We start from the raw sequence: 27,270 nt of genomic DNA on the forward strand, positions 1-27,270 counted from the left end.
AGGCAAAGATTGGAATGATAAAAGATAAAAATGGAAAAAATCTTACTGAAGCAGAGGAGATTAAAGAAAGGTGGAGGGAAGAATATGTAGGCAATTTGTATAGGAAAGATCAGAATACTCCTGATGATGAAGTTACTCTGTTGTCAGAGCCAGAACCAGATATCCTAGAAAGTGAGGTCAGGTGGGCCCTAGAAAGTATTGCAAACAATAAGGCAAGTGGTTATGATGGAATCCCAGCAGAGCTGTTCAAAATCCTAGGAGCGGATGCTGTGAAAGTCCTACATTCAATATGTCGGCAAATATGGAAAACCCAACAGTGGCCAAAAGATTGGAAAAACTCAGTGTTCATCCCAATTCCAAAGAAGGGCAGTGCTAAAGAATGTTCAAACTACCGAACAATTGCACTTGTATCGCATGCTAGTAAGGTTATGCTCAAGATCCTGCAAAATAGGCTTCGGCAGTATGTAGATAGAGAACTACCTGAAGAACAAGCCGGTTTCCGCAAAGGCAGAGGAACCAGAGATCAAATTGCTAATATTCGCTGGATTATGGAGAAAGCAAGAGAATTCCAGAAAGACCTATACTTATGCTTTATTGACTATGCTCAAGCCTTTCACTGTGTTGACCATAATAAATTGTGGCAAGTACTCAAGACTATGGGAGTACCAGATCATCTTATTTGCCTTATGAGAAATCTCTACTCTGATCAGGAAGCTACGGTGAAAACCCTATATGGAACAACTGAATGGCTCAAGATTGAGAAAGGTGTACGTCAAGGCTGCATATTGTCACCTTATTTATTCAACTTATATGCAGAGTATGTGATGAGGAATGCCAAATTAGATAAAACAGAAACTGGAGCTAAAATTGGTGAGAGGCTTATAAATAACCTTAGATACGCTGATGACACCACCCTGTTGGCAGAAAGTGAAGAACAACTTTATTATCTACTAATGAAGGTGAAAGAAGGAAGTGCAAACATTGGACTAAGGTTGAATGTCAAGAAAACAAAGATCATGGCAACTAAACCTATCACCTCCTGGCATATAAATGGTGAAACAATGGAGGTTGTTCCTAGTTTCCTCTACTTGGGCTCCAAAATGACTGCTGACAGCGATTGTAGCTATGAAATTAAGAGACGCTTGCTCCTTGGGAGGAAGACAATGGCCAACCTTGATAACATTTTCAAGAGTAGAGATGTAACTTTAAGAACGAAGATTCATATAAAGAAGGCTATGATCTTCCCGGTAGCAATGTACGGAAGCAAGACCTGTACAGTGAGAAAGGCTGAGCGTCGAAGAATAGACGCATTTGAACTATGGTGTTGGAGAAAACTCCTTAGAGTTCCGTGGACTGCAAAGAGATCTAATAAGTCCATATTACAGGAAATCAACCCAGGCTGTTCACTGGAAGGTCAAATACTCGAACAAAAACTAAAGTACTTCGGTCATATTATGAGAAAACATGATTCACTGGAAAAGACCTTAATGCTGGGGAAGACTGATGGTAACAGGAGAAGAGGGCGACAACGGATGAGGTGGATTGATGGCATCAAGGAAGCCACGGCTCTCAATTGAGAAAGACTTCGGAAAATAGTATACGACAGGAAGAAATGGCGCACATTGGTCTGTGGGGTCACGGAGAGTCGAAAGCGACTAAACGACTAACAACAACAAACGTGTTCCTTGAAACAATCCCTCACATTCTTTTCTTTCAACTTATGTAGGTCCCATCTTTTTTAATTTCTTCCTTTCTTCAATTTCTTCAACTTCAGATGACATTTCATGACCACCAAGTTGTGGTCAGAGTCCAGGTCTGCTCCTGGGAATGTCTTGCAATCCAACGCCTGGTTTCTGAATCTCTGCTTAATCATAATGAAGCCTATTTTGGAAAATAATTAATAATATAAAAGAAATAAAAAGAGACATGAGAGAATTAGACATAACACTGGAGGATTTAAAGAATAAATCAAACAAAGTAAATAGATTGAAGAATAGTAAAATTAGATTCATACCGAAATTTGATAAAGAAGAAACCACTAGAAGGGTCTTTTCAGAAGAAAAATGAAAACAAAGATCAGATAGAATGAAGAAATACTGGAAGAACAGAAAGGAAAGAAAAACATAAATCATCATAGAAGACCGGACAGAAATTGACTACATTGGTCCAATGCAGCCGTAAAAGTGCAATAATAATACAGTGGAACCTCAGTTATCTGTTCCCGGAATCTACGTTTTCCCGGATTATGCATTCAAATTACGTGGTCCCGCAACCATCGTAATTAAATCACGTTGTAAAAATCCCACATCCGTTCCTCGAAAAAACAATTTCCTGGATCAACCGTCCAGAAATGTCAGTTCCATCAGTGCTAAATTCTCGATCAAGCGTTTTTCAATAAACTGTATCTCATAAAAGGACGGCTATGGCAAACTTCTGTATCTTGGTGTTAACACCCCATCATTGCGATAATTAGAGAAAGTACTGTACTGGAAAAGCGATCGGCACTGAACTTGCATAAGGGACCGTCTTAGCATCTCATTCGGGCGGTATTGTTCAGAGAATCTCGGAAATCATAAAGCAGAGAGTGGCCACAACAATTGTAAGGAGACGCAGCGCATTTCGACAGCTCTACTTGAAGACGGAACAAGTTTCATCAAATGTTTGCACTTATAAAACATCCACATTGTGTCCAGGGTCAGATGTGTATATTTTTACTTTTTTCGATTGTATTGCCCAACAGGTTTTTGACACTTTCCTCAGGGCACTGTATGGTAACTGGGCTTTCAGGCAGGTAAGAAGAGGATCCATTTTGGTTTTAAATGCTCAAATATTCATGATTAACCATGTTATTATCTTCAGAACTGTTAATTCACAGTATTTTTAACATACTTTCTGTGCAATATCCCCATTTTAGATGTTATAGTATAACATTTTATGAGATCATTGTCCAACATTTTACTCTATAGTTCATAAGATTAGAAAGATCACATATCCAATCATTTGTAAGATTGATATAGGCTGATGATGCCCGTAAAAAAAGGGTGAAACATGTGCCTATGACTTTTATGTATTATGTATAAATTTTAACCACATGAAATAGTGGATTGTATTGTATTGAACAGGTGGATCTATAAATATTATTATATTTGTGATATAAGAATATGAAGTTTCGAGATTTTGAACTTGCATACCGGCAATTGTTTGATGCCTGTTTCACTGTCTAAATTGCCTACTCTCTTCCGGAGGACCCGGGTTCGATTCCCGGCCCGTCAGGCAATTTTTAAAGAGCTGGTTCTAGGTCCACTTAGCCTACGTGATTACCTTTAATTGAGGAGCTATCTAATGGTGAGATAGCGACCCCGGTCTAGAGAGCCAGGAATAATGGCCTTGAGGACTTGTCACACTGACCATGCATCACCTTGTAATCTGCAGGCCTTCAAGCTGAGCAGTGGTCGCTTGGCAGGCAAAGGCCCATTGGGGCTGTAGTTTGGTTTGGTTTAAGAGATTTTGTAAGATTATAATTATACATATTTCATTTTTGTGATGTTTAGCCAAATTGTTGATGCTTTTCATCTATTCCCGGATTTTCAGTTTTCCCGTGTTGTAAGTTTTATTTTCATGGTCCCTCCAAAAACTGAGAAGCAAGGTTCCACTGTAATAATACCTTCCTGTGTCTCCTGGTCTCGTCCATGCATACAGCCATCATCTGTGGTGTTAGAAGCAAGTATTAGCAAGGTCTAAATTATGATCAGTGCAGAATTCATCTAGCCCCAATCTGAATTCTCCTGCACCATCACCTTGTCTGCCTTGACCTACCACTGCATTCCAGTCTTCCATCACAATTAGATTCTCATCTCCTTTTACACCTTTTATTAAATCTTTTATCTCTTCAGACTGAATATTCTTTGGATTTCTTCATCTGGCAAAATAATAGGCATATAGACCTGCACTACTGTGGTGGGCATTGGCTTGGTGTCTTTCTTGACAACAGTAATTCGTTCACTATGATCGTCGTAGTAGCTTACCTGTGGCCCTATTTTCTTATTCATTATTAAACCAGCTCCTGCATTTCCCATGTTTAATTTTGTGTTGATGATTCTGTAGTCGCCTGATCAAATATCCTGCTCTTCCTGCCAACGTACTTCACCTATACCAACTACATTTAATTTTAGTCCATCATTTTCCCTTTTCAGATTCTCTAATCTACCAACAACGATTTAAACTTCTAACATTCCATGCTCCGACTCACAGAATGTCGGTATTTATCTTCTTGATGATTGTCCCCTTCCGTGTAGTCCTTACCCAGAGGTCTGAAAGGGGGACTATTTCACCTCGGGTGTACTTTACCAGAAAGGAAGCCATCATCAGTACATCATTCATACAGACAGAGCTCCATGTCCTTGGGAGTTAGTTACGGCTGTAGTTTACCCGTTGCTTTAAGCCATATAGTAGTCTCAACTCAGCTAAGTCGTGTTAAGTATTACAAGGCCATGTCAGTCATACATTCAGACTGCCGCCCTTGTAACTTCCGAAGGGCTGCTACCCTTATTTTGATGAACCATTTGTCAGTCTGGTCTCTCAGCAGATACCCATCCAGTATGGTTGCACCTATGGTTTATCTATCTGCTTCATTGGGACGTGCATGGCTCCCCACCACAGCAAGGTCACATTGTTCACAGGGACTGTAGTATTTTGAGGACAATACAAGAAACAGAAAATTGACAGATTTACCGAGATAACGTGTTGCTTTCTTTGCAAGAAAAAACTTCTAAAACTTCATTTTTAATTTAATCAGCTGCTTGCCTCTCATTCTCCTTATTTGTTATTTACTATTTTGTGCATAGTTGCCTCAGTAACCTAACCTGTTATTTATTATTGTTCATTCTGGTTAGACTAATCCCTGCTCCTATCATTTTAGGATGAACTAGGACATGCTATCCAGTCATCGAGTGCCTTCAACAGCTCTACTGAAACATTATCAGCACAAAATAACAATCAGAATCATTTTTCAGGTGAGAGTACGTTATGCAGTTATTTATTAACAGTTTTATTGTCATGTAGCTGTAAGTACTTAGGTTAATCCAGATTTTTTAATAATGCTGAGGTGTCTTGTAATGCTGGGACACTCGCCCATATTCATTCTTGCTCTGAACTCTATTAATTAGTGATGGATCGGTCGTTCATGAATGGACTCTTGAACAACTCATTCAAATTAGCTCGTCAAACGTTCAGTCTGGTCCAAAAAGATACAATATTTTTTCCTTCCCATACAGGGTGTGGTCTGAATCTTGAATCATATGCCTTATGTATGGTCTTACTGAAATTTTGTAGTGAAATGTATTTTTAAAGCTAAAAAATATCTAGCGGAACAGAATTTTAAAAGGGAGAATCACAATGTTTTCTATCTCCCGCTTTTGCTGATTTTTAGTATAATTTATTTTTGTGAATCTGCTCTTCTCGCCATGCTTATGATCTTTCAGCATACTATGAATCAGTTTCTTCTAATGGCATCGATTTAAGAAAATGTTACGCTGACTGTATGTCTTAGGTGCAAGTGTACTGACCTTGACTGAGTGCTACAATGGATTGGGGATTCACACATTTTTTAAAATCTCTTTTGGGCAAGACCTAGGCAAATGTCAGTGACGTAGTCCTCAGTGCCACTGTAGAGTATGAATTGATGTCTGAAGAGTGTAATAACTGAAAGTGTCACTTATATTAAAAAGTGCAATGTACAATGACTAGTGAGAAGTTTTGAACAGTAGACAGTAAGCAGGTTCAGGATATAGAAAGTGAATGGGTGGCATACAGGAATGCTGTAGTAGAAACAGCAAGGGAATGCCTAGGAACAACTGTGTTGAAGATGGGAAAAGGCGAACATCTTGGTGGAATGATGAGAGAGCAGCCTGTAAACGTGAAAAGAAGGCTTATCAAAAATGGCTCCAAACAAGGGCCGAGGCAGACAGGGATTTGTACGTAGATGAAAGAAACAGAGCGAAACAAATAATTGTTGAATCCAAAAAGAAGTCATGGGAAGATTTTGGTAATAACCTGGAAAGGCTAGGTCAAGCAGCAGGGAAACCTTTCTGGACAGTAATAAAGAATCTTAGGAAGGGAGGGAAAAAGGAAATGAACAGTGTTTTGAGTATTTCAGGTGAACTCATAATAGATCCCAGGGAATCACTGGACAGGTGGAGGGAATATTTTGAACATCTTCTCAACATAAAAGGAAATCTTCTTGGTGGTGTTGCAAACAGCCAAGCTCATGGGGAGGAGGAAAATGATGTTGGTGAAATTATGCTTGAGGAAGTGGAAAGGATGGTAAATAAACTCCATTGTCATAAGGCAGCAGGAATAGATGAAATTAGACCTGAAATGGTGAAGTATAGTGGGAAGGCAGGGATGAAATTTCTTCATAGAGTAGTAAAATTAGCGTCTGAGTGTTGGTAAGGTACCTTCAGATTGGACAAAAGCAGTAATTGCACCTATCTATAAGCAAAAGACAGGAAGGATTGCAACAACTATCGAGGTATCTCATTGATTAGTATACCAGGCAAAGTATTCACTGGCATCTTGGAAGGGAGGGTGCGATCAGTCATTGAGAGGAAGTTGGATGAAAACCAGTGTGGTTTCAGACCACAGAGAGGCTGTCAGGATCAGATTTTCAGTATGCGCCAGGTAATTGAAAAATGCTACGAGAGGAATAGGCAGTTGTGTTTATGTTTCGTAGGTCTAGAGAAAGCATATGACAGGGTACCGAGGGAAAAGATGTTCACTATACTGGGGGACTATGGAATTAAAGGTAGATTATTAAAATCAATCAAAGGCATTTATGTTGACAATTGGGCTTCAGTGAGAATTGATGGTAGAATGAGTTCTTGGTTCAGGGTACTTACAGGGGTTAGACAAGGCTGTAATCCTTCACCTTTGCTGTTCATAGTTTACATGGATCATCTGCTAAAAGGCATAAAATGGCAGGGTGGGATTCAGTTAGGTGGAAATGTAGTAAGCAGTTTGGCCTATGCTGACGACTTGGTCTTAATGGCAGACTGTGCCGAAAGCCTGCAGTCTATTATCTTGGAACTTGAAAATAGGTGCAATGAGTATTATGAAAATTACCCTCTCGATGACTAAATTATGTCAGTAGGTAAGAAATTCAACAGAATTGAATGTCAGATTGGTGATACAAAGCTAAAATAGGTCGATAATTTCAAGTATTTAGGTTGTGTGTTCTCCCAGGATGGTAATATAATAAGTGAGATTGAATCAAGGTGTCGTAAAGCTAATGCTTTGAGCTCGCAGTTGCGATCAACAGTATTCTGTAAGAAGGAAGTGAGCTCCCAGACGAAACTATCTTTACATCGGTCTGTTTTCAGACCAACTTTGCTTTACGAGAGCGAAAGCGGGGTGGATTTAGGATATCTTATTCATAAGTCAGAAGTAACAGACATGAAAGTAGCAAGAATGATTGCTGGTACAAACAGGTGGGAACAATGGCAGGAGGGTACTCGGAATGAGGAGATAAAGGCTAATTTAGGAATGCACTCGATGGATGAAGCTGCACGTATAAACCAGCTTCGGTGGTGGGGTCATGTGAGGCGAATGGAGGAGGATAGGTTACCTAGGAAAATAACGGACTCTGTTATGGAGGGTAAAAGAAGTAGAGGTAGACCAAGACGATGATGGTTATACTCAGTTTCTAAAGATTTAAAGATAAGAGGTATAGAACTAAATGAGGCCACAACACTAGTTGGAAATCGAGGATTGTGGCGACGTTTAGTAAATTCACAGAGGCTTACAGACTGAACGCTGAAAGGCGTAACAGTCTATAATAGTAATGTATGTATGTGTGTATGTATGTATAATACTGGTATGACGTAACCTTTCTTCCACTCATACAGAAAATACCCCGACGAGAATAACATCTTCATTATGATGCCAAGTGTCCTGCCTACAGAGTGTTCCAACCTTAAAATGCAGTTCAGCAGTAATGGGATAATTCCGTCTCTTTTCTTCTCCCATGTTTTGCGGGTAGCGCTGTCCTACTCTAATGCAGCGGGTTTGCCAAGTATCCGTTAATCGGAATGTATCGGTTAAAATGGGTGAACATCATATTATGTACAGAATTTCAAGGCTCATTTGATACCATTAACAAAAAAAAAAGTAAGAAAAATTAGTGTGAAAATGGTAATATAATGGAAAGTTACGCCAAATGCAAAATCTTCGTTCAAAGAACTTGTCATGTCATAACTCCTATGTTATATTCATTATTTTCCTAATTTTTTTCACTGCTGGTAAAGAAGCTTTTCAGCTCGATGTAGATAAGTTTATTTTTAAATTTAAATGATAACAAAATGCAGTATATGCGTTTATTTTCAGTCATGTTCTGGGATTTTTATGTGCAGGCATGAAAAAGTCAGTCGCTGGCCGTGTCTTTCCTATTGAACTTGTATGGGGGCTCAAAGCGAGGCAATTGGATGTCAGATATGGAAGTTATTTTCAAAACTATCCCAAAGTTCTTATCTTGCTTAGTTCTTAATTTGTGACAGGAAGAATGTCTCCTTGAATTTTGGTTTCGTACGTGACTCGGCTGGTTGGCTTTCTGGCTAGCTGAAGTACCGGTAGTGATCTCCCAAACATGCGCTTTTAACATTTCCATGCAGTGCAGTGCTCATTTTGTCAGTAGTATGTATAATAGTGATTAAATGCATATCAGTGACATACTGTATGTATAATTCTTGAGGGCAAGTGTACATTGGAACCTCGATTATCCGTTCCTGAAAACTATGTTTTCCCGGAATACACGTATTACGTGGTCCCGTAAGCATCGTAATTAAATCACATTGTAAAAAACCCACATTATCCGTTCCTCGAAGAAACAATTTCCCCGACCAACTATCCAGAAATTTCAGTCCCATCAATGCTTAACCCTCGATCAATAGTTTTTTAATAAACTGTATCTCATGACGGCTATGGCATACTTATGGATCTTGGCGTTAATGCCCCGTAATTGCGATAATTAGAGCAAGTACTGTACTGGAAAAGCGATCGGCAGTGAACTTGCATAAGGGACCATCTTAGCATCGCATTCGGGTGTTATTGTTTAGAGAATCTCGGAAATCATAAAGTGGAGAGTGGCCACAACAATTGTAAGGAGACACGGCACATTTTGACAGCTCTGCTTGAAGACGGAACGAGTTTTGTCAAATGTTCACACTTATAAAACATCTGCATTGTGTGCAGGGTTAGATGTTTATATTTTTACTTTTTTTCTATCGTACTGCCGAACAGGTTTTCGGCACTTTCCTTAGGGCACTGTAGAGTAACTGGGCTTTCAGGCAGGAATCAAAAATCCTTCTACTACTTCTTCTGCTTCTTTTAATATTATTGTACAGTACACAATTATGTTAGCGAGACCAGAATAGCTGTTGCACCTTACATTAGAAAAGAAAGTCATGGGAGGTCTTGGGATTGCCTATTACTGTTTTGGTCCTAATGTAAGACTAGGAATTTTACCTTTTTGTGTTAAAATGCCAAAAACCGCAGTCATTTGATTTGCGCACGTTACATTTAAATGGTTTGTATCATTTCCAACTCGTACTGACATGGGCAGCGAGCGCACTTTCCAGATGACCTCAAGGTCACGAATAACCGTAATTTCTGAAGTTTTGATAATATTTTTTTTCTCTTTCCAATTTGATTGGATTAGTCTATTAGTGACGGGCAAAATTGAATATAATGCATTCAAGAACTTTTGAGAATCGATACTTACATTCGAAACCATGTTTCAGAGTTGAACATAACCTTTAAAGGTCGGTGTAGGCCTAATTTACGCGGTACAAGATTTCCAGAAACTGACTCCGAACAGTATACCGGAGGCCAAATTACAATGAAAGATTAAGAAAAGAAGGGATTTCGCCATTATGTTGCGCACTTTTGTATCTAATGTGCTTTACTTTATTAGATGAGAGAATTAAAAACTACTTGTGGTCGATTGTATTTGGCTTGGTGTTATTAGACTTTTCGAATAGTTTGGTTACTATAAGTTGCTGACTGAAAGAAGTTTTCATGGGAAACTGATGAAGATTCACCTGTAAAATTGAATATAAAGTATCGAGATTTTGAACTCGCGTACCGGTAATTCATGCGGTTTCGCAGTCTAACATGCCTGCCTCTCATCCAGAGTGCCCGGGTTCGATTCCGACCTGGTCAGGCAATTTTACCTGGATATAAGAGCTGGTTGCAGGTCCACTCAGCCTACCTGATTACCTTTAATTGAGGAGCTATGTAATGGTGAGATGGTGGCCTCGATCTAGAGAGCCAGGAATAATGGCCGAGAGAATTTGTCACACTGACCATGCGTCACCTCGTAATCTGCACGCCTTCAGGCTGAGCAGCGGTTGCTTGGCCAGTCAAAGGCCCAATGGGGCTGTAGTTTGGTTTGGTTTAAGAGTTTTTGTAAGATTATAATTATACATATTTCATTTTTGTGATGTTCAGCCAAATTGTTGATGGTTTTTATTCATTCCCGGATTATCCGTTTTCCCGTGTTGTACGTTTTATTTTCATGTTTCCTTTAAAAAACGGAGAATCGAGGTTCCACTGTATTTTGTTTGTGTGGTTCGTGAGTTCATGCTCGTGCATGGGATCTTAGTTCGAAGAGAAAGTGAAGAAAGATGTACATTGGATTGTCAAATTAAAAAGAAATGTTCTGTAGTTCAAAGAACAAAGGCAGAAATGTGTACACGAAAAGTCAGTCGCTGGCCACCGTCTTTGTTATTGACTTGGCATGGCATGGTTAAAGCGAAGCAAATGGTCTTCAAATATGGAAGTTATTTTTAAATCATACCTCAAGTCCTTATCTCGCTTATCTCTTAATTTATGACAGGGGGAATGTCTCGTTTGTTTACGTTTCACAAGTGATTCAGCTGGCTGGCCAGTAGGGATCTTCCAAACAGTGAGCATTCAGACAGTCGTGTGCAGTGGTGTTCATTTAATCAGTATTATAAGATTGATTAAATAAAGACCAGTGGTAAATGTATAGTTCTTGAAGACAAGTGAATTGTGTTTGTTGTTTTTGTGTAGTCTGTGTAGTTGTGAGTTCGTGCTCGCGCGGGGGGTTCGTTAGTTCGAAGAAAAGTGCAGAAGGATGTACAATGGATCATCAAATTAAAACGAAACGTTCTGTAGGTAAACTCACAGGAAAAAACGCAATATTATAATGAGTATCCTGGATTATTTTTGAAAGAGTATGAATGTGAGTAGCACAGTCAGTGAAGTAGCTAACGCTACAGGTTGTTCCGAAAGAACAATCTATGCTGTAAGGAAGGAACACACTCATGGTCCTTCGCAAATTCCCGCAAAGAAAGCAAAAAAAATAGGACAGTAGAAAAATGCAAGGGAAATTAAATATGATGAAATTGTGCAAAGTGGAGTACGCCGGGTGGTTCACTCTCTTTTATTTGCTAACATACTACCGACATTGAACATGATTTTGAGTTGGGTAAATGGAGAAGATTCTTTGCCAAGATTTTCCAAAACTACGTTATATCGCTTCTTACATGATATAGGCTTCCGTTATTTAAGACGGGGTAATAAAGCAGCTTTCACTGAAAGTGATGAAATTATTAATTGGAGGCACAGGTATCTCAGGGAGATAAAACGTTTGAGGGTACAAAATAAAGCTTTAATTTACACAGATGAATCATGGGTAAATATTGGGCCGACAGTGACAAAAGAATGAAAGGATACGACAGTGAAAAGTGCACGGCAGGCCGCCATTGAAGGGGTGAGTTCGGGACTTAGACCACCGAAAAGTCGAGGACTGCGATTTGCCTTTGTTTCAGATGCTGAACTAACATTTTTATCCCATAAAAACACGGCAGATGCCCGTGAGGAAATGACTGGTAAAATTTATGAGAAGTGGTTTTCGGAACAACTGTTGCCAAACACTCCCGAAGGTGCCGTGATCGTGCTGGATAATACCGCTTATCATTCCTTGAAACCTTTGCCGGTGGCTTCTTGGCGAAAAGATGACATTGTACAGTGATTACGCAATAAACAAATATCTTTTGAGGACGGGATGCTCAAGTGAAAATTGTTGCACATCACTTCTCGGCATAGGGCCCTGTATGATAAGCAGAGAATAGATGAAATGGCAAAAGCTGCAGGTTGGCAGATTCTACATCTCTCGCCTTATCACTGCGAGTTAAACCGTATTGAGATGGTGTGGTCCCAGGTGAAAAACTACATCCGGTATCATAACGTATCATTCAAGAAAAATGATATGGAATTTAATAACCGCTGCGTATAAGAACATTACGATGGACAGTTGGGCAAATTACGTGAACAAAGTAAAAAAAATGGAGATTTGTGGAAAGCAGACGAATTACAGGATGATGTCGATGGTGAACAGTTTTTAATAAGACTTTCTTCATCGTCTGGGTCATCCTCAAGTTCATCTCCCGAACCCGGTTCATCCAAAGTGGGAACATCAGGCCTTGCGGAAATGATAGAAGCTGTACGTCCAATGTCTGAGAGCAACGACAGTGATTAAAGTATGTTGTATTTATTTTACCATCCTATAAATATCAATTTATGAATGAACTTAAAATTACAAAATTACAAACGATAAATGTGGAACTGTGACGCCCTGTTTGAGTCACACTCGAGCATGATCTTCACGAGTCGATTTCGCAATAGCGCGCTCCATCTACACTGTACTGCAATTTAAGGTTGGAATGCTCTATAGCTCACATGCACATTCTTTCAAAACAGTTGTAGGTATGTCATCTGGACCAAATGATTTAGAGGTATTCAAAGATGCAAGAATTGAAGATACTTCTGCAGGAGAGATTACTATTGAGGTCAGGCCCATATCACACACGGACGAAGTGGACAGATTACACTCTGCAGCATGTGATGGATACTTTTCAAACGTATCTGCAAAACTGTCCAAGATGCTCCTATTGTCCTGTAATTCTTTCCCGTCTGGAAGCATAATGGATGGCAGGTGGGATGACCTCCATTTCTCGTTCACAAAATTCCAAAATCACTTTGGGTTGGCAGCTAATTTCGAAGTTATATAATTTCTGTATTTCTTTAGCTGCGTATGATAAAAATTCCACAAAATTACTACTTTGTCCCTTTTTTGAAACCTCCTTCTTGCCCTTTTCTTTTTCTTCTATCTATTACCTCCATGTCATACCAGCATTGGGTACTTCCACATGCTAACTATCCAGAATGGTACACTGTCTTTTATTACAGTCATAAAAAAAGGATTCATGCCTCATCGACAGGGGGGGAATCATCTGTTAAATTCCAAGGTCAGAACAAAAGAAGATCACTCATTTGAGGAAAATCAGCCTTAGTCCAAGCGAATATTAACTTCCTCTGCTGTACAGGACGCATAACTACAGCTCATGCCTTTGCTGGCGAGATGTAGTGTTTACAGTGCACTATGTCTTCAGGTATGGGCTATATCAAATTTGTTACTTTCATTCACCTGTCTCCGTCTCATCCTTGGCTTTGACAATATGAAAGTGACTGAGGTATGAGTAATGCTAGTAATACCATTGCTTATGCAGCCAGTCCCTGTTATGAATGGTGTGAAAATATCGCTCATAGGGTTGGTTGGTGCATGCATTTCAGTGGGCTTGGCAGACTGATACGTAATAGCAACGGCTGGCTCGGTGAGGAAAGCAACGGGAAACTACCTCACTCCTCGTTTCCCTAGTACGCCTCTTCAGTGACGCCTAGACTATTTATGACAGCTGTTGGCGGAGCTGCAGAGAATCAAACCAGCCTTCGGGCTGACTACCCAACATACATACATACATACATACAACTACAGCTCTACGGTTGGATGTAAAAAGCAGTCCAAGTTGCATAGTATTGTTCCAAGATTAGAACAAGGTCCAGAAAGGTATTGTTTCTTGTTGGGAAGTGACACATTTGCTTTAGTCTGAATTCACTGATGATTTCAAAAAGTAAGAAGACTTCCACACATCTCTGTCTTATAACAGGACCAGGATTCCAAGCCAAATGCCAGATGTTAAAGTCTCAGCAAACTACAAGATATCCTATGGGTTTAGCTGTGATGTTGACTAGTATTGCTCATAAATTATTTATCCTAGCAATCACTTCGTGTGGTGGTAGGTAGCAGCACATTGCAAACACAGCCCTTTCTGGTCTATGGGTGGCCTTGACCGTGAGACACTCCCAGTCTCATGCTAACTCTGGCCAGGAACCTGGCCCCAGGGTTGCGTTCACAAAATACTACTCTCCAACTCCGCGTAAATTCAGAGTTCACTCTATCCGTTCACAAAAGTAAAGAGTTAACTCTACAAGGTGTTCAGAAAATGCATTTGAGTTATCTCAGAGTATACTCTTTTTACTCCACGTAAGTAGGTGGGTAGATTTAACTCGGCATGCGCAGTAATGCATTCATTGGTGGCGGTGAAAAATATTAAAATGCGAGTATATTGGACATGGCAATGAATTCAAATTATTTTCTAGTTGTTGACAAAGGGCGTTATGTATTGAATAAAGGAGATATTTTCGTTTAAAACAGGAAAAATAGGTACCTATTTTAATAATCGGCGAAAATAACATAATTGAATTTTTATAAGAATACCCATGTCATGAATGATCAGGTGATTTATTAACCTCAACTCTCTAAGATTTCCGTGGTAAATGTATAATACGTAACTTTTTTATTTTAGATGACCTGAACGAGACCATTTAATTATATGATCAGAAATACCACACAGTGGTCTGTATGAATTAGGTGCTAAGAGCCAAATTACAACCAGAAGTTGCTTGTGTGGGTCTTGCAATGGTCTTCCCCGTTCCCTGATTTTGGATTTAGAAAGTTTAGGGCCAATGACTTGGATTAGATGTTCAAATGCTGATCCCGGCAATCGGGAATGTTGTTTAAATTCAGTTTCGTCGTAGTTGTTAACAACATAATATATGTAGCTAGTTGTCCTAAATGGCTTATCGTGCACCAGTGCAGAGCCAATGTATTGGTATTCATCATCTATGTAATCATATTGTTCCTACGAGATAAAGAATAACGGATACTGTTTTAAGGCACAACTTGGTGAGGAAAGTAGTAACAACTCGTATAGCACGCTGCTATGAGGAAACTCGCCTGGAAATTAGACATTAAATTCCTTGCAAATTAGGTTATGATAAAACAAATAACCTTCCTTAATTGATTAGCCATATTCTGTTACTCTGTATTCACTCCAAGCGTTCACAAAATACCGTTACTCAGAGTTAACCTTACTAGTTATTCCGCGATACTCTACTCTACTCTACTCCAACTCTACTCCGAGTCGTATTTTGTGAACGCAGTCCGCGACAGATTTCACAACAGCCATAATCCCTCCCCCTTTCGCTTTGCTACTATAGACTTGATGCCTATCTTGACGAAACACAGTAATTAGACAACAGTTTATCACCAACAGAATAATTTAACCAACTTTGAACTACACGATTATAATCTTGTCTGGCATCACGAAAGGGTGGGTGAATCTATCAATGAATTACACATGCTTCCCACATTTTGGCAGAAGAAATTCATACCACTGTCATGTCGGGATCCTGGGTTCAGTTGTATATCACTGGACAAAGCCAATAGAAGCACACAAATAGCTGGAGCAGATATCTTCGGACTAGAGTCCGTCTACTTGGTGCAATTAGGGGCGCTTCCTTCTCACTCCTACGCCTTTCCTATCCCATCGTCACCTTAAGAACTATGTTTGTTGGTGCGACGTAAAGCAAATTGTACAAAAAGAAAAATTAAAATAATAGTCCGTCTGTTGTTTTCTCGCAGACTGGCCATCTGGTTGTGATGTCACCAGATACATAGTTCCACTTAAAGCCAGCACATGGGACGAAATATGAAGCTCCAAGCCATTCACTAGATCATTTTCCCAACATTTTTCGTATTTTGTGTCGGAGTCTAGTACATTGTCATCCTGGAGGCACACTCGAACGGACGTGATACAACATTTGAACTCTACTAATAGACAAAAGACATGGAGTGATACCAACACACGACTACACCCGGTCGCCATCTCATTAACTTTTACACAAATGTCTATTATTAATTTATAGAGTATTTCTTAATTGTATTACCTCAAATAAAGGTCCAATATAAATTAACTGTGATACTACACTGCCTTTATAGTTCTGCTCATCTACTCCCCAGGAGAAGGGTATGTAGAATCATCTAAGATGCAATCCATTTTCTTTCTCTGGGTGGAGCATTTTAGTTACTATTGTTTAACGTATTTACAACATTAAAACACATTCATTTCAGATGGTAAACTACATAATCGCTGCTTTTTCTCAAAATAGTCCAGAATCAATCTCTGTTTACACTTTTTATTTTCATTGTTTTCTGTTTGTTTTTCAAGTTCATAAAGGTCATGAAAATTATTTCCCCCGCTCCCTTCCTCTACAGATGACAGATTTCTATGTAAAATGTCCACTGCTACACTTGCTTCGGCACTAGTAGGCATCACTTCACTATGCTCATTATTATTATTATTATTATTATTATTATTATTATTATTATTATTATTCATTGTCATTGGTGGGAGACTGCTGCTTTGTTCCGCAGCCAGCTCCTACACCTCGACCGTCAACATGAACATTCTGGAGTCCTGTTATGGGAATAAAAATAAAATTATTCAATCCTGCATGGATTTCTTGGAGCATCTGCAACCTGCCCTTGAGTAGCTGAGCAAGCATGTGCATCTTGCAAATTGTTTGTTGTAAGTTTACTGGCCTTCTGAATTGTATGCCTAGCACTGTCCATGTAATTTTCACAGACTTTCACATCCTCGTTATAGTAGTCATTCTCAATCAGATCGTGCATATCATCATTTAGAACAATTAAGCTCTGAAAACTGTCTTGAAGGCATTCCAAACAGTATTCTATAAATTCTCGAGACCCTCAATGCCATGTATATCAAATGCCACCAATGGAAATAACAAATAAATGACTGATTTGTGTGCTGTCAGAACTACGTGAAGATGTAGAGGTCTATGAAAAACTTTCAGCTGCTGAAATTCTTTGCACAATCCCTGATGATCTTGGTTGCCAATGGCTTCTTAACGCCAAAAGGTTGGTAATACTAGAAAGCAGCATCTTGCGTCTAATGCAATTTTTGAACGAAGAGGTGGAGTGTGCCTTGACTACGCAGAAGATACAAAGCAATTGGTCGCTAACAACTACATATGCTCAGACAGCAGCCACTCTCCATGTTAATACCAGACCTTACAAGCCAAAGAGAAGGAACATCAAACAAGTCACAGATTCGTATTGCGTTTTCTGTGAGAATCGAAGTCACTAGAGTCAAGATTGTCAAAGAATAACGTACCACCAGGAGAGAACTGAAAAACTGAAGAAAGTGAACAGATGCTTCCTTCGTCTGGGTAGAACAACACTTGAGCTGTACTGTTTATTTTGTATTAGTTTCCTTCCTCACAAATATTTCAGACATCTGTTACACCTTTTCTGTCAAGATATTCAGGAGAGTAAGTAATCAAGTGGACATAGTATATCACCAGAGAGGTTTCTTTGATGGGTGGAATTTTTGGAGTGTTTGTTTATTGACTTGCAGAACTGCCTTCCACCAAGCAGGATAAATTACTTCAAAATAACTGGATTATCAGATCATCTTATCACTAATATTGAAGAAGAAAGAGTTCTGACTCAAAATGAGGGTAGAAAGACATGAAAATAAGACTTATTGGACCTCTCTAATCTAACACCACCAGGATCAAAAGAGAACGAGTTCATCAAGGGTGGCTAGTGGGTTCACTTTGTTGTTTGAAACTTATTTTACTCAAGTTCTTTTTTTGTTTTAGAGTTAGCAAAGCAAACAAGAAAGTAAGCGTGTAGTTTTACATGACTGTTGGTATCATGATCATAGCAATGGAATTTTTAGTTGGGCATGGAATCAAAACCACAGGGACATGAATTTTCATTTCAAAAATCCCATGTTTATTGACCACGATTTGAACAGCATCCACATTGGTGAGAAGCCGGCAACATCATTCGGCTATCTCAACACTCTCTCTGAGTTACATCGTGAGAACTTCACTGAAATCTTCCAAACTATGCTTGCTACATACAACTGTTTGAAGCCAATGGACCAAGGACATTTTTTTAAGCAGATCTCCTTCCTAATCATCCCCTGTGGGTGGGGGACACAGATGAAGAATACACCCACGGTATCCACTGCCTGTCGTAAGGGGCGACCATGCGATGATGAAATTAGAACCATGAGGCTTCATGCAATTGAAATGGTGTATGGCTTTTAGTGCCCAAGGACAAGTTCGGCTCGCCAGATGCAGGTCTTTTGATTTGACGCTCATAGGCGACCCGTGCGTCGTGATGAGTATGAAATGATGATGAAGATGACACAAACACCCAGCCCCGGTGCCAGCGGAATTAACCAGTTATGGTTAAAATTCCCAACCCTGCCGGGAATCGAACCCGGGACTCCTGTGGCCAATGGACAGCTCGCTAACCATTTAGCTATGGAGCCGGACTACATGCAGTTAGTACCATTACATGAGGAAAGGGGGGTAGCAGCCTTTCGGAAGTTGCAAGGGCGGCAGTCTAGATGATTGACTGATATGGCCTTGTAATAATACTCAGCATGGCTTAGCTGTGTCGATACTGCTACACGGCTGAAAGCAATGGGAAACTACAGCTGTAACTAACTTCTGAGGACATGCAGCTCTCTCTCTATGAATGATGTACTGATGATAACTTCCTCCTGGGTAAAATATTCCGGAGGTAAACTAGTCCCCCATTCGGATCTCGGGGTGGGGATAAACGAGAGGGGGCGATCATCAGGAAGACGGATACTGACATTCTGTGAGTTGCAGCGTGGAATGTTAGAAGTTTCAAATGTTGCGGTAGATTAGAGAATCTGAAAAGGGAGATAGATAGACGAAAGTTAGATGTAGTTGGTATAAGTGAAGTACGTTGGCAGGAAGAACAGGATTTTTGGTCAGGCGACTACTGAATTATCAACACAAAATCAAACAGAGGAAATGCAGGAGTTGGTTTAATAATGAATAAGAAAATAGGACAGCGGGTAAGCTACTACGACCAGCATAGTGAAAGAATTGTCGTCAAGATAGACACCAAACCAATGCCCACCACAATAGTGCAGCTCTATATGCCTACTAGCTCAGCGGATGATGAGGAAGTCGAAAGAATATATGACGAGATAGAAGATTTAATACAATATGTAAAAGGTGACGAGAATCTAATTGTGATGGGAGACTGGAATGCAGTGGTAGGCCAAGGAAGAGAAGGTAATACAGTAGGAGAATTTGGATTGGGGAAAAAGGAACGAAAGAGGAAGTCGGCTGGTTGAATTCTGCACTGATCATAATTTAGCCCTTGCCAATACTTGATTCAAACACCACAAACGACGGCTGTAAACGTCGACAAGACCTGGAGACACTGGAAGGTATCAACTAGACTTCATTATGATTAGGCAGAGATTCAGAAACCAGGTGTTGGATTGCAAAACTTTCCCAGGAGCAGACGTAGACTCTGACCACAACTTGTTGGTCATAAAATGCCATCTGAAGCTGAAGAAATTGAAAAAAGGAAATAATGCAAAAGTTGGGATCTAGACAAGTTGAAAGAAAAGAGTGTGAGGGATTGTTTCAAGGAACATGTTGCAAAAGGTCTAAATGAAAAGGCTGAAGGAAACACAATAGAGGAAGATTGGATAGTCATGAAAAATGAAGTCAGTGGGGCTGCTGAAGAAATGTTAGTAAGGAAGAAAAGATCATATAAGAATCAGTGGATAACTCAGGAGATACTAGACCTGATTGATGAACGACGAAAAATACAAGAATGCTAGAAATGAAGGGGCAGAAAATAATACAGGCGATTAAAGAATCAAGTGGATAGAAAGTGCAAGGTAGCTAAGGAAGAATGGCTGAAGGAGAAATGCAAGGATGTCGAAGGTTGTATGGTCCTAGGAAAGGTAGATGCTGCATACAGCAAGGAATCCTTTGGAGAAAGGAAATCTAGGTGTATGAACATTAAGAGCTCAGATGGAAAGCCACTTCTAGAGAAAGAAGACAAGGCAGAAAGATGGCAGGAACATATCCAACAGTTGTATCAAGGGGAAGATGGAGATAATTTGGTTCTGGAACAAGAAGAGGCTGTTGATGCTGATGAAATGGGAGACCCAATTTTGAGGTCAGAGTTTCACAGAGCTGTGAGCGACCTAAATAGGAACAAGGCACCTGGAATTGATGACATTCCATCTGAATTACTGGCTGCCTTAGGAGAAACCAGCATGGCAAGGCTATTCCATTTAGTATGTAAGATGTATGAGACAGGAGAAGTCCATCTGATTTTCGGCAGAATGTTGTTATACCTATTCCCAAGGAAGCCGGTGCTGACAGGTGTGAAAACTATCGCACCATTAGTTTAGTATCTCATACATAGGTACATACATTATCATCATAGACTGTTAAGCCTTTCAGCGTTCAGTCTGCAAGCCTCTGTGAATTTACTAAACATCGCCACAAGCCTCGATTTGCAACTAGTGTTGAGGCCTCATTTAGTTCTATACCTCTTATCTTAAATCGTTAGAAACCGAGTTTAACCATCGTCGTCTTGGTCTCCCTCTACTTCTCTTACCCTCCATAGCAGAGTCCATTATTCTCCTAGGTAACCTATCCTCCTCCATTCGCCTCTCATGACCCACCACCGAAGCCGGCTTGTGCGTACAGCTTCATCCATTGAATTCATTCCTGAATTAGGCTTTATCTCCTCATTCCGAGTACCCTCCTGTCATTGTTCCCACCTCTTTGTGCCAGCAATCATTCTTGCTACTTTCATGTCTGTTACTTCTAACTTATGAATAAGATATCCTGAGTCCACCCAGCTTTCACTCCCGTAAAGCAAAGTTGGTCTGAAAACAGACCGATGTAAAGATAATTTCGTCTGGTAGCTGACTTCCTTCCTACAGAATACTACTGATCGCAACTGCGAGCTCACTGCATTAGCTTTACTACACCTTGATTCAATCTCACTTACTGTATTACCATCCTAGGAGAAAACACAGCCTAAATACTTGAAATTATTGACCTGTTCTAGCTTTGTATCACCAATCTGACATTCAATTCTGTTGAATTTCTTACCTACTGACATCAATTTAGTCTTCGAGAGGCTAATTTTCGTACCATACTCATTGCACCTATTTTCAAGTTCCAAGATATTAGACTTCAGGCTTTCAGCACAGTCTGCCATTAAGACCAAGTCGTCAGCATAGGCCAAACTGCTTGCTACATTTCCACCTAACTGCATCCCTCCCTGCCATTTTATACCTTTCAACAGATGATCCATGTAAACTACGAACAGCAAAGGTGAAGTGTTACAGCCTTGTCTAACCCCTGTAAGTACCCTGAACCAAGAACTCATTCTACTATCAATTCTCACTGAAGCCCAATTGTCAACATAAATGCCTTTGATTGATTTTAATAATCTACCTTTAATTCCATAGTCCCCCAGTATAGCGAACATCTCTTCCCTCGCTACCCTGTCATATGCTTTCTCTAAATCTATGAAACATAAACACAACTGCTTATTCCTCTCGTAGCATTTTTCAATTACCTGGCACATACTGAAAATCTGATCCTGACAGCCTCTTTGTGGTCTGAAACCACACTGGTTTTCATCCAACTTCCTCTCATGCCTGCAAAATTTGAACACACATTATTTACAGAAGAATGGAAAAACAGTTGAAGCTGAGTTGGGAGAAGATCAATTTGGCTTCAGAAGAAATGTAGGAACATGTGAAGCAATCCTGACTTTGTCTGATCTTAGAGGATCGAATCAAGAAGGACAAGTTCACGTACACGGCATTCGAAGATCTAGAAAAGGCATTTGATAATGTTGATTGGACCAAGCTATTTAACATTTTGAAGGTGATTGGGATCAGATACCAAGAATGAAGTATTATCTACAATCTGTATAAAAATCAGCCTGCAGTAATAAGAATTGAGGGCTTTGAAAAAGAAGCAGCAATCCAGAAAGGAGTGAGGCAAGGCTGCAGTTTGTCCCCCCTCCTTTTTCAATGTTTACATAGAACAGGCAGTAAAGAAAATCGAGGAGGAATTTGGAAAGGGAATTACAATCCAAGGAGAGGAAATCAAAACCTTGAGATTTGGCGATAATATTGTTATTTTATCTGAGACTTCTTATGATCTCGAGAAGCTGCTGAACGGTATGGACGAAGTATTGGGTAAGGAGTACAAGATGAAAATAAATGTTCAAAACAAAAATAACGGAATGGATTCGAACGAAGGCAGGTGATGCAGGAAATATTAAATTAGGAAATGAAGTCTTAAAGGAAGTGTACGAATATTGTTACTTGGGTAGTAAAATAACTAACGATGGCAGAAGTAAGGAGGACATAAAATGCAGATTAGCCCAAGCAGAGAGAGCTTTCTTAAGGAAAGAAATTTGCTCACTTCAAACATTAATATAGGAATTAGAAAGATGTTTTTGAAGACTTTTATGTGGAGCGTGGTATTATATGGAAGTGAAATATGGAAGATAACTAGCTCAAAAAGAAAGAGAATAGAAGCTTTTGAAATGTGGGGTTGCAGAAGAATGCTGAAGATGAGATGGATTGATCAAATCACAAATGAAGAGATACTGAATTGATTTGGCGAGAGGAGGATTTGGCTAAATTTGACGAGAAGGGATAGTATGATAGGACACATCTTAAGACATCCAGGACTTGTTCAGTTGGTTTTTGAATCAAGTGTAGGTGGTAAGAACGGTAGGGGTAGACCAAGGCATGAATATGACAAGCAGATTAGAGCAGATGTAGGATGCAATAGTTATGCAGAAGTGAAAAAGGTTAGCACATGATAGGGTGGCATGGAGGGCTGCATAAAACCAGTCTGTGGACTGATGACTCAAGCAACAACACATGAGGAACACCATGGGTCGACGTTACTTGCGATTAGTACCACCATGAAAGGAACACCATAGATCTACGTTACCTAGGAGTAAGTACCCTTATGTGAGGAACACCACAGGTGTGGGCGTTGCCTGTGGGTAGTACCATCTTGTGTATCCCACCGAGGCGAAGGGGTGGGGTGGAGGGCACTCGGCTGCGCTGGAATGTGTCGGTTCCCTTGTGTTCAGAATGGGTCTGTGTGACCTATGAGTAGTACCGTGTGAAGAACACCACAGGTCTACGTTGCCTCTGATTAGTACCACTGTGAGGAACACAGCGGGTTTGGCTGTTGCCCTTGATAAGTGCCACTATGTGAGGAACACCATGGGTCTGTGTTGCCTGCGAGTAATGCCATTATGTGTGACATGCCATGTGTCTGTATTACCTGTGATTAGTACCACTATGCGAAGAACACCATGAGCCTACATTACCTGTGAATAGTACCGCTATAGGAGGAACACCATGGTTCTGCTTTACCAGTGATTAGTACTGTTATGAGGGGCTGGTGTCCTGTAATTTGGACCCCTTTTTATAACTAGCATCATCTCAGAAAAGAAGGTATTGTGAATGGTCATTTTTTCATCATCCATTTTATATTTTAATCAGAGGATACATTTTGAAGTGATAATTATCGTTTCATTTCGTTGCACCTCATACCTTTAGGGGCCGATGACCTAGGTGGTAGGCACCATTAACCATATCGCTGCAGAGTTTTGATGACCAGGCGATCCCTCTGGGCCAGGTTTTGTTTTTAAGGAAGAAACACTTTTACAGATAATTTTTTACTGATACTATTAATGGAATGCATATCATCTCCTTAGCCCCGCAGCCCAATACGAGGTCGGGGATGAAGTGAGATTATATTTTACAGCATGTTTTTATGGCCGGATGCCTTTCCTGATGCCAACCTCAGTTGAGAAGGTAATGAATATGAATGAAATGAACAATGGTGAATGAAACTGGTTAAGGAACTGGAAGGAATCGGCTGTGGCGTATGAGTAGGAACTGTCCTGGCATTTGCTTGGGAGTTCAAAAGGGAAACTGGAAAAAAAAAAAATAATAAATAAATAAATAAATAAATAAAAAAAATTTCTTAGGACAGCTGACGTTGGGGTTCGAACCCTCTCGCCTGCCAAATGCAGAGCTTGGCTCATAGCCGTAGCATTTTAATACGCATAGCCACTCCGCTTGGTGATACTATTACTGAAATATAATACAAAATTTTTGATCCAAGAACTGGTATTATCAAAATCATTAACGTTTGGGGAAAAAATAATTTATCAGGAGGGGGTGACAATTCCGCATGAGATTAATCATTACTACTTTGTCTCACACTTTCTTGTAGTTCAGTATCCCCCCTATATATTCCCCATCTTCGTTATGAAAATATAGCTCTCCACAATCACTATTTATGAGGAAACATTCAATTTCTTCGTCAACAAGAGTTGAATGTATACTTCAAGACGCCATTTTGGCTACACATTAGTGGGAAAGATGTTCCGCTCCACCTAAGCTGAAATAACATCAGATCACTCTCAAAACAAGTGAAATGGAGTAGTATATCTGCCGTACAGAACTTCTTTGAGCATTTCCATGGAATTTCAAAGCATGACACTATATCCCGTTCGTATATGAGGTCAGTGAAGTGCACACTGCACCGAAACGTGTATATATAATTATGGGTTTGGCATTGAATGGGTTAAACAACAAACATTGTCATTTTCAACCTTCCTAATCTTAGATTTGGGAATAGCTAAACCTGAATACTACTTAAATTATTAAATACTGCATAACTTTTAATTTTTATGAATGAAAGAAAATAATCCGACATTTTGTGGTATAATTTCTGTATTGAAAAGTCTAAATTAGTAAACGTGATCACTGTATGGAATTAAGCGATATACTGTACATTCATTAGAATTAATATTCTTGTGGTATTTGAATACATTTAATTGATGGAAATAATTATTGATGAAATCATACGTACTTCAAGTCTAGAGAATGTGATATGGTGTTATCAGATGCCTGAAGTCTACCAAATTCTGTTAATGTGGAAGAATTAATGATGCTTCATGTTATATATTTGTCAGAGTTTCTCAGCATCAGTAAGAAGAAAACACCTTATTTTTCCAATATACTGATATGGCTAATGATAAATAATATTTAAATTGTGGTCATTTTTGTCTTTCGTAGGTGTCTTAGAGTTTCGTCGAGGAGGTACACGACCGTACATCAAGAGTGGGGGGAATGAACGTAAGCCACCTCGGATTCAGCAGCAAGTGTATTTACCGCCAGCTCAGCGGAAATGAAAGTTCTGTGAAAAGAAAATTGTGGAGCTCAACATCGGAAGCAAATCGTACCCATTTTTTCTTATTGTATTTAATACTATTGTATATTAAGCGAAGCGTAGTGGCTACGGTGAGACCATAACATTGCCAATGATACTCTTCGGTTTCTTCTTGGTGACATATATTGTAAATGTGTCTTCTGGCTGATAGAAGTGAACCTTTGTGAAATATTCAAGGATAGGATCTGAGCAGCTTCCAATTTGGCATAAATGGACCACAGTTCCTTCTTATGTATTGGTGTAGGAAGTAATTTCCAGTCTAATCTGTTATTTAGATAAAGAGATGTTTTGTGAAAAGATTTTTTTTTTCTTTTTACTGACCTATTTAATAAATTTAACTGACTTGCTGCGTTGTGTTTAACAAATTATACTTTAAAGGTAACTTATTTTTAAAATAATAAACAGTGTATGTAGAGGAAGACTTTTCTAAGTTTTGTTAATATCTATGTGGCTTGTAAAGCTTCCAGCTGTTAATTTATTCTTTGTAATGAATAACATATTTATTTTGTAAAAAGAGAAAGAAAAACTGGTGTTATTCCTTCTTGTATAGTGTAATGTATCTTTTATATAAAAGTGACCAAGGATATTACTGCATTGTGTAGTGGATGAAAGTGACCTGTTTATAAGAAAGCTGAGCTTCAAGAACCAATAAGAAATAAATGACAGGCAACAAAAAGTGCCAAATCTATGATTGTAATTTGATGCCTGGTATTTAAAAAACCTTTTACTGTGAAACTGGATGTAATATATTGCTGAATGTTTGAATCCCAAAGTTTTATTTCAAATGTGGAAAGTGTGTGAATATTGTGTGTTACAGTCCCTTATTTGTGAATTTCAGATCATAAAGTTTATTTAAATTTGTCACCAGTGAATTTTTGCCAAAGAACATATAATATATGTCCTCAGAAGACATTGCAGTCAGATTGCAAAATTGATTTAATTTTTTCTCTTCTTTCCTTTCTTTTTCTCTCCTGTAGCATACTTGGTACAAAGTGTGTGTCAAAGAATTCTGGAACTTTTAGTGGTATTTGTAATTGAATGTTGTCCTTCATTGCGCGTACAAAGAATTCTGTCAAAAGCAACAATATTTGTATTAAATATTCTTGGGGAAGAAAGTGAACATATACTTACAGGAAAGATATGGAGGACAGTGACTTACTGTGTAAGAACTCGTGGATAGATTACACATAAAAGAAAGGGATGGATCCAGAATATTTGACTGCAGCTTTCATCATTGTAGGACAGAATAGGAATAGTAAAGGTCATTGTTAACAAGTAGGTGCTGTTGTGAGGTAAAGGGAGGGGGCGAAATAGGCAAGGCAAGAGAATGAAAAAAGAAGTGGTTATCTAATGTTAAGGTCGGGTGCTTCAGTACATCTGAGCACCAGTAGATGTCCAGCACCAGAATCTCTGAGGGCACGAAAGCAGGATGGTGGCGGGTGTGAATGAGGGCAGGAGAATCCATATTATGGATCTGTGCGACGTCCCAGTAACTACAAGTTTAAGCTTGATAGTATATCATAAGCAGTTATTGCATGAAATAACGTTCTCATATGGAAACGCGTGTGCTGGCAAATTTTGTCAAAAGCCTGCAAGAGCACTGCATGTTCAACTATGAACACCTAAATACCATTAACAAAAGTGAAAACAGAATGTCAGTATCTTAAACTGTTCACGGCTTATTTGAGGTGGACATCTTAGCTGAATAACTCTGTATAATTTGTGAATACCTGTAGATAGGATGTACACCTACCTGGATACCTCGCAGTTGTCGTTGACAGGGTAGTTTCTTGTGATGCAGGCCAGATCAGAGGTCTTCTTTTGGACGATTCCCTTTCAGCGTTATGTGCTTTTAAGTGCTGGATTATCCCAGAAGTATTTTCTGCTGGC

The 27,270-nt window shown here is 39.4% G+C and overlaps 1 protein-coding gene across 3 annotated transcripts in view; it reads left to right on the forward strand.

Moving 5' to 3' along the window:
• The window catches only part of LOC136871902 (tudor domain-containing protein 3), a 258,745-nt gene extending 232,442 nt beyond the window's left edge, over positions 1 to 26,303 (forward strand). For all 3 annotated transcript variants that reach the window (XM_067145605.2, XM_067145606.2, XM_067145607.2), the window contains 2 exons: positions 4,919 to 5,012; positions 25,227 to 26,303. In XM_067145605.2, the coding sequence (XP_067001706.2) occupies positions 4,919 to 5,012; positions 25,227 to 25,342 (210 nt within the window). In that variant the 3' untranslated portion in view covers positions 25,343 to 26,303. The remainder of the gene's footprint in view (positions 1 to 4,918; positions 5,013 to 25,226) is intronic.
• The last annotated feature ends 967 nt before the right edge of the window (positions 26,304 to 27,270 follow it).

This window comes from Anabrus simplex, chromosome 4 (genome assembly GCF_040414725.1).
Source record: "Anabrus simplex isolate iqAnaSimp1 chromosome 4, ASM4041472v1, whole genome shotgun sequence".
NCBI classification, from domain to species: Eukaryota; Metazoa; Arthropoda; class Insecta; order Orthoptera; family Tettigoniidae; genus Anabrus; species Anabrus simplex.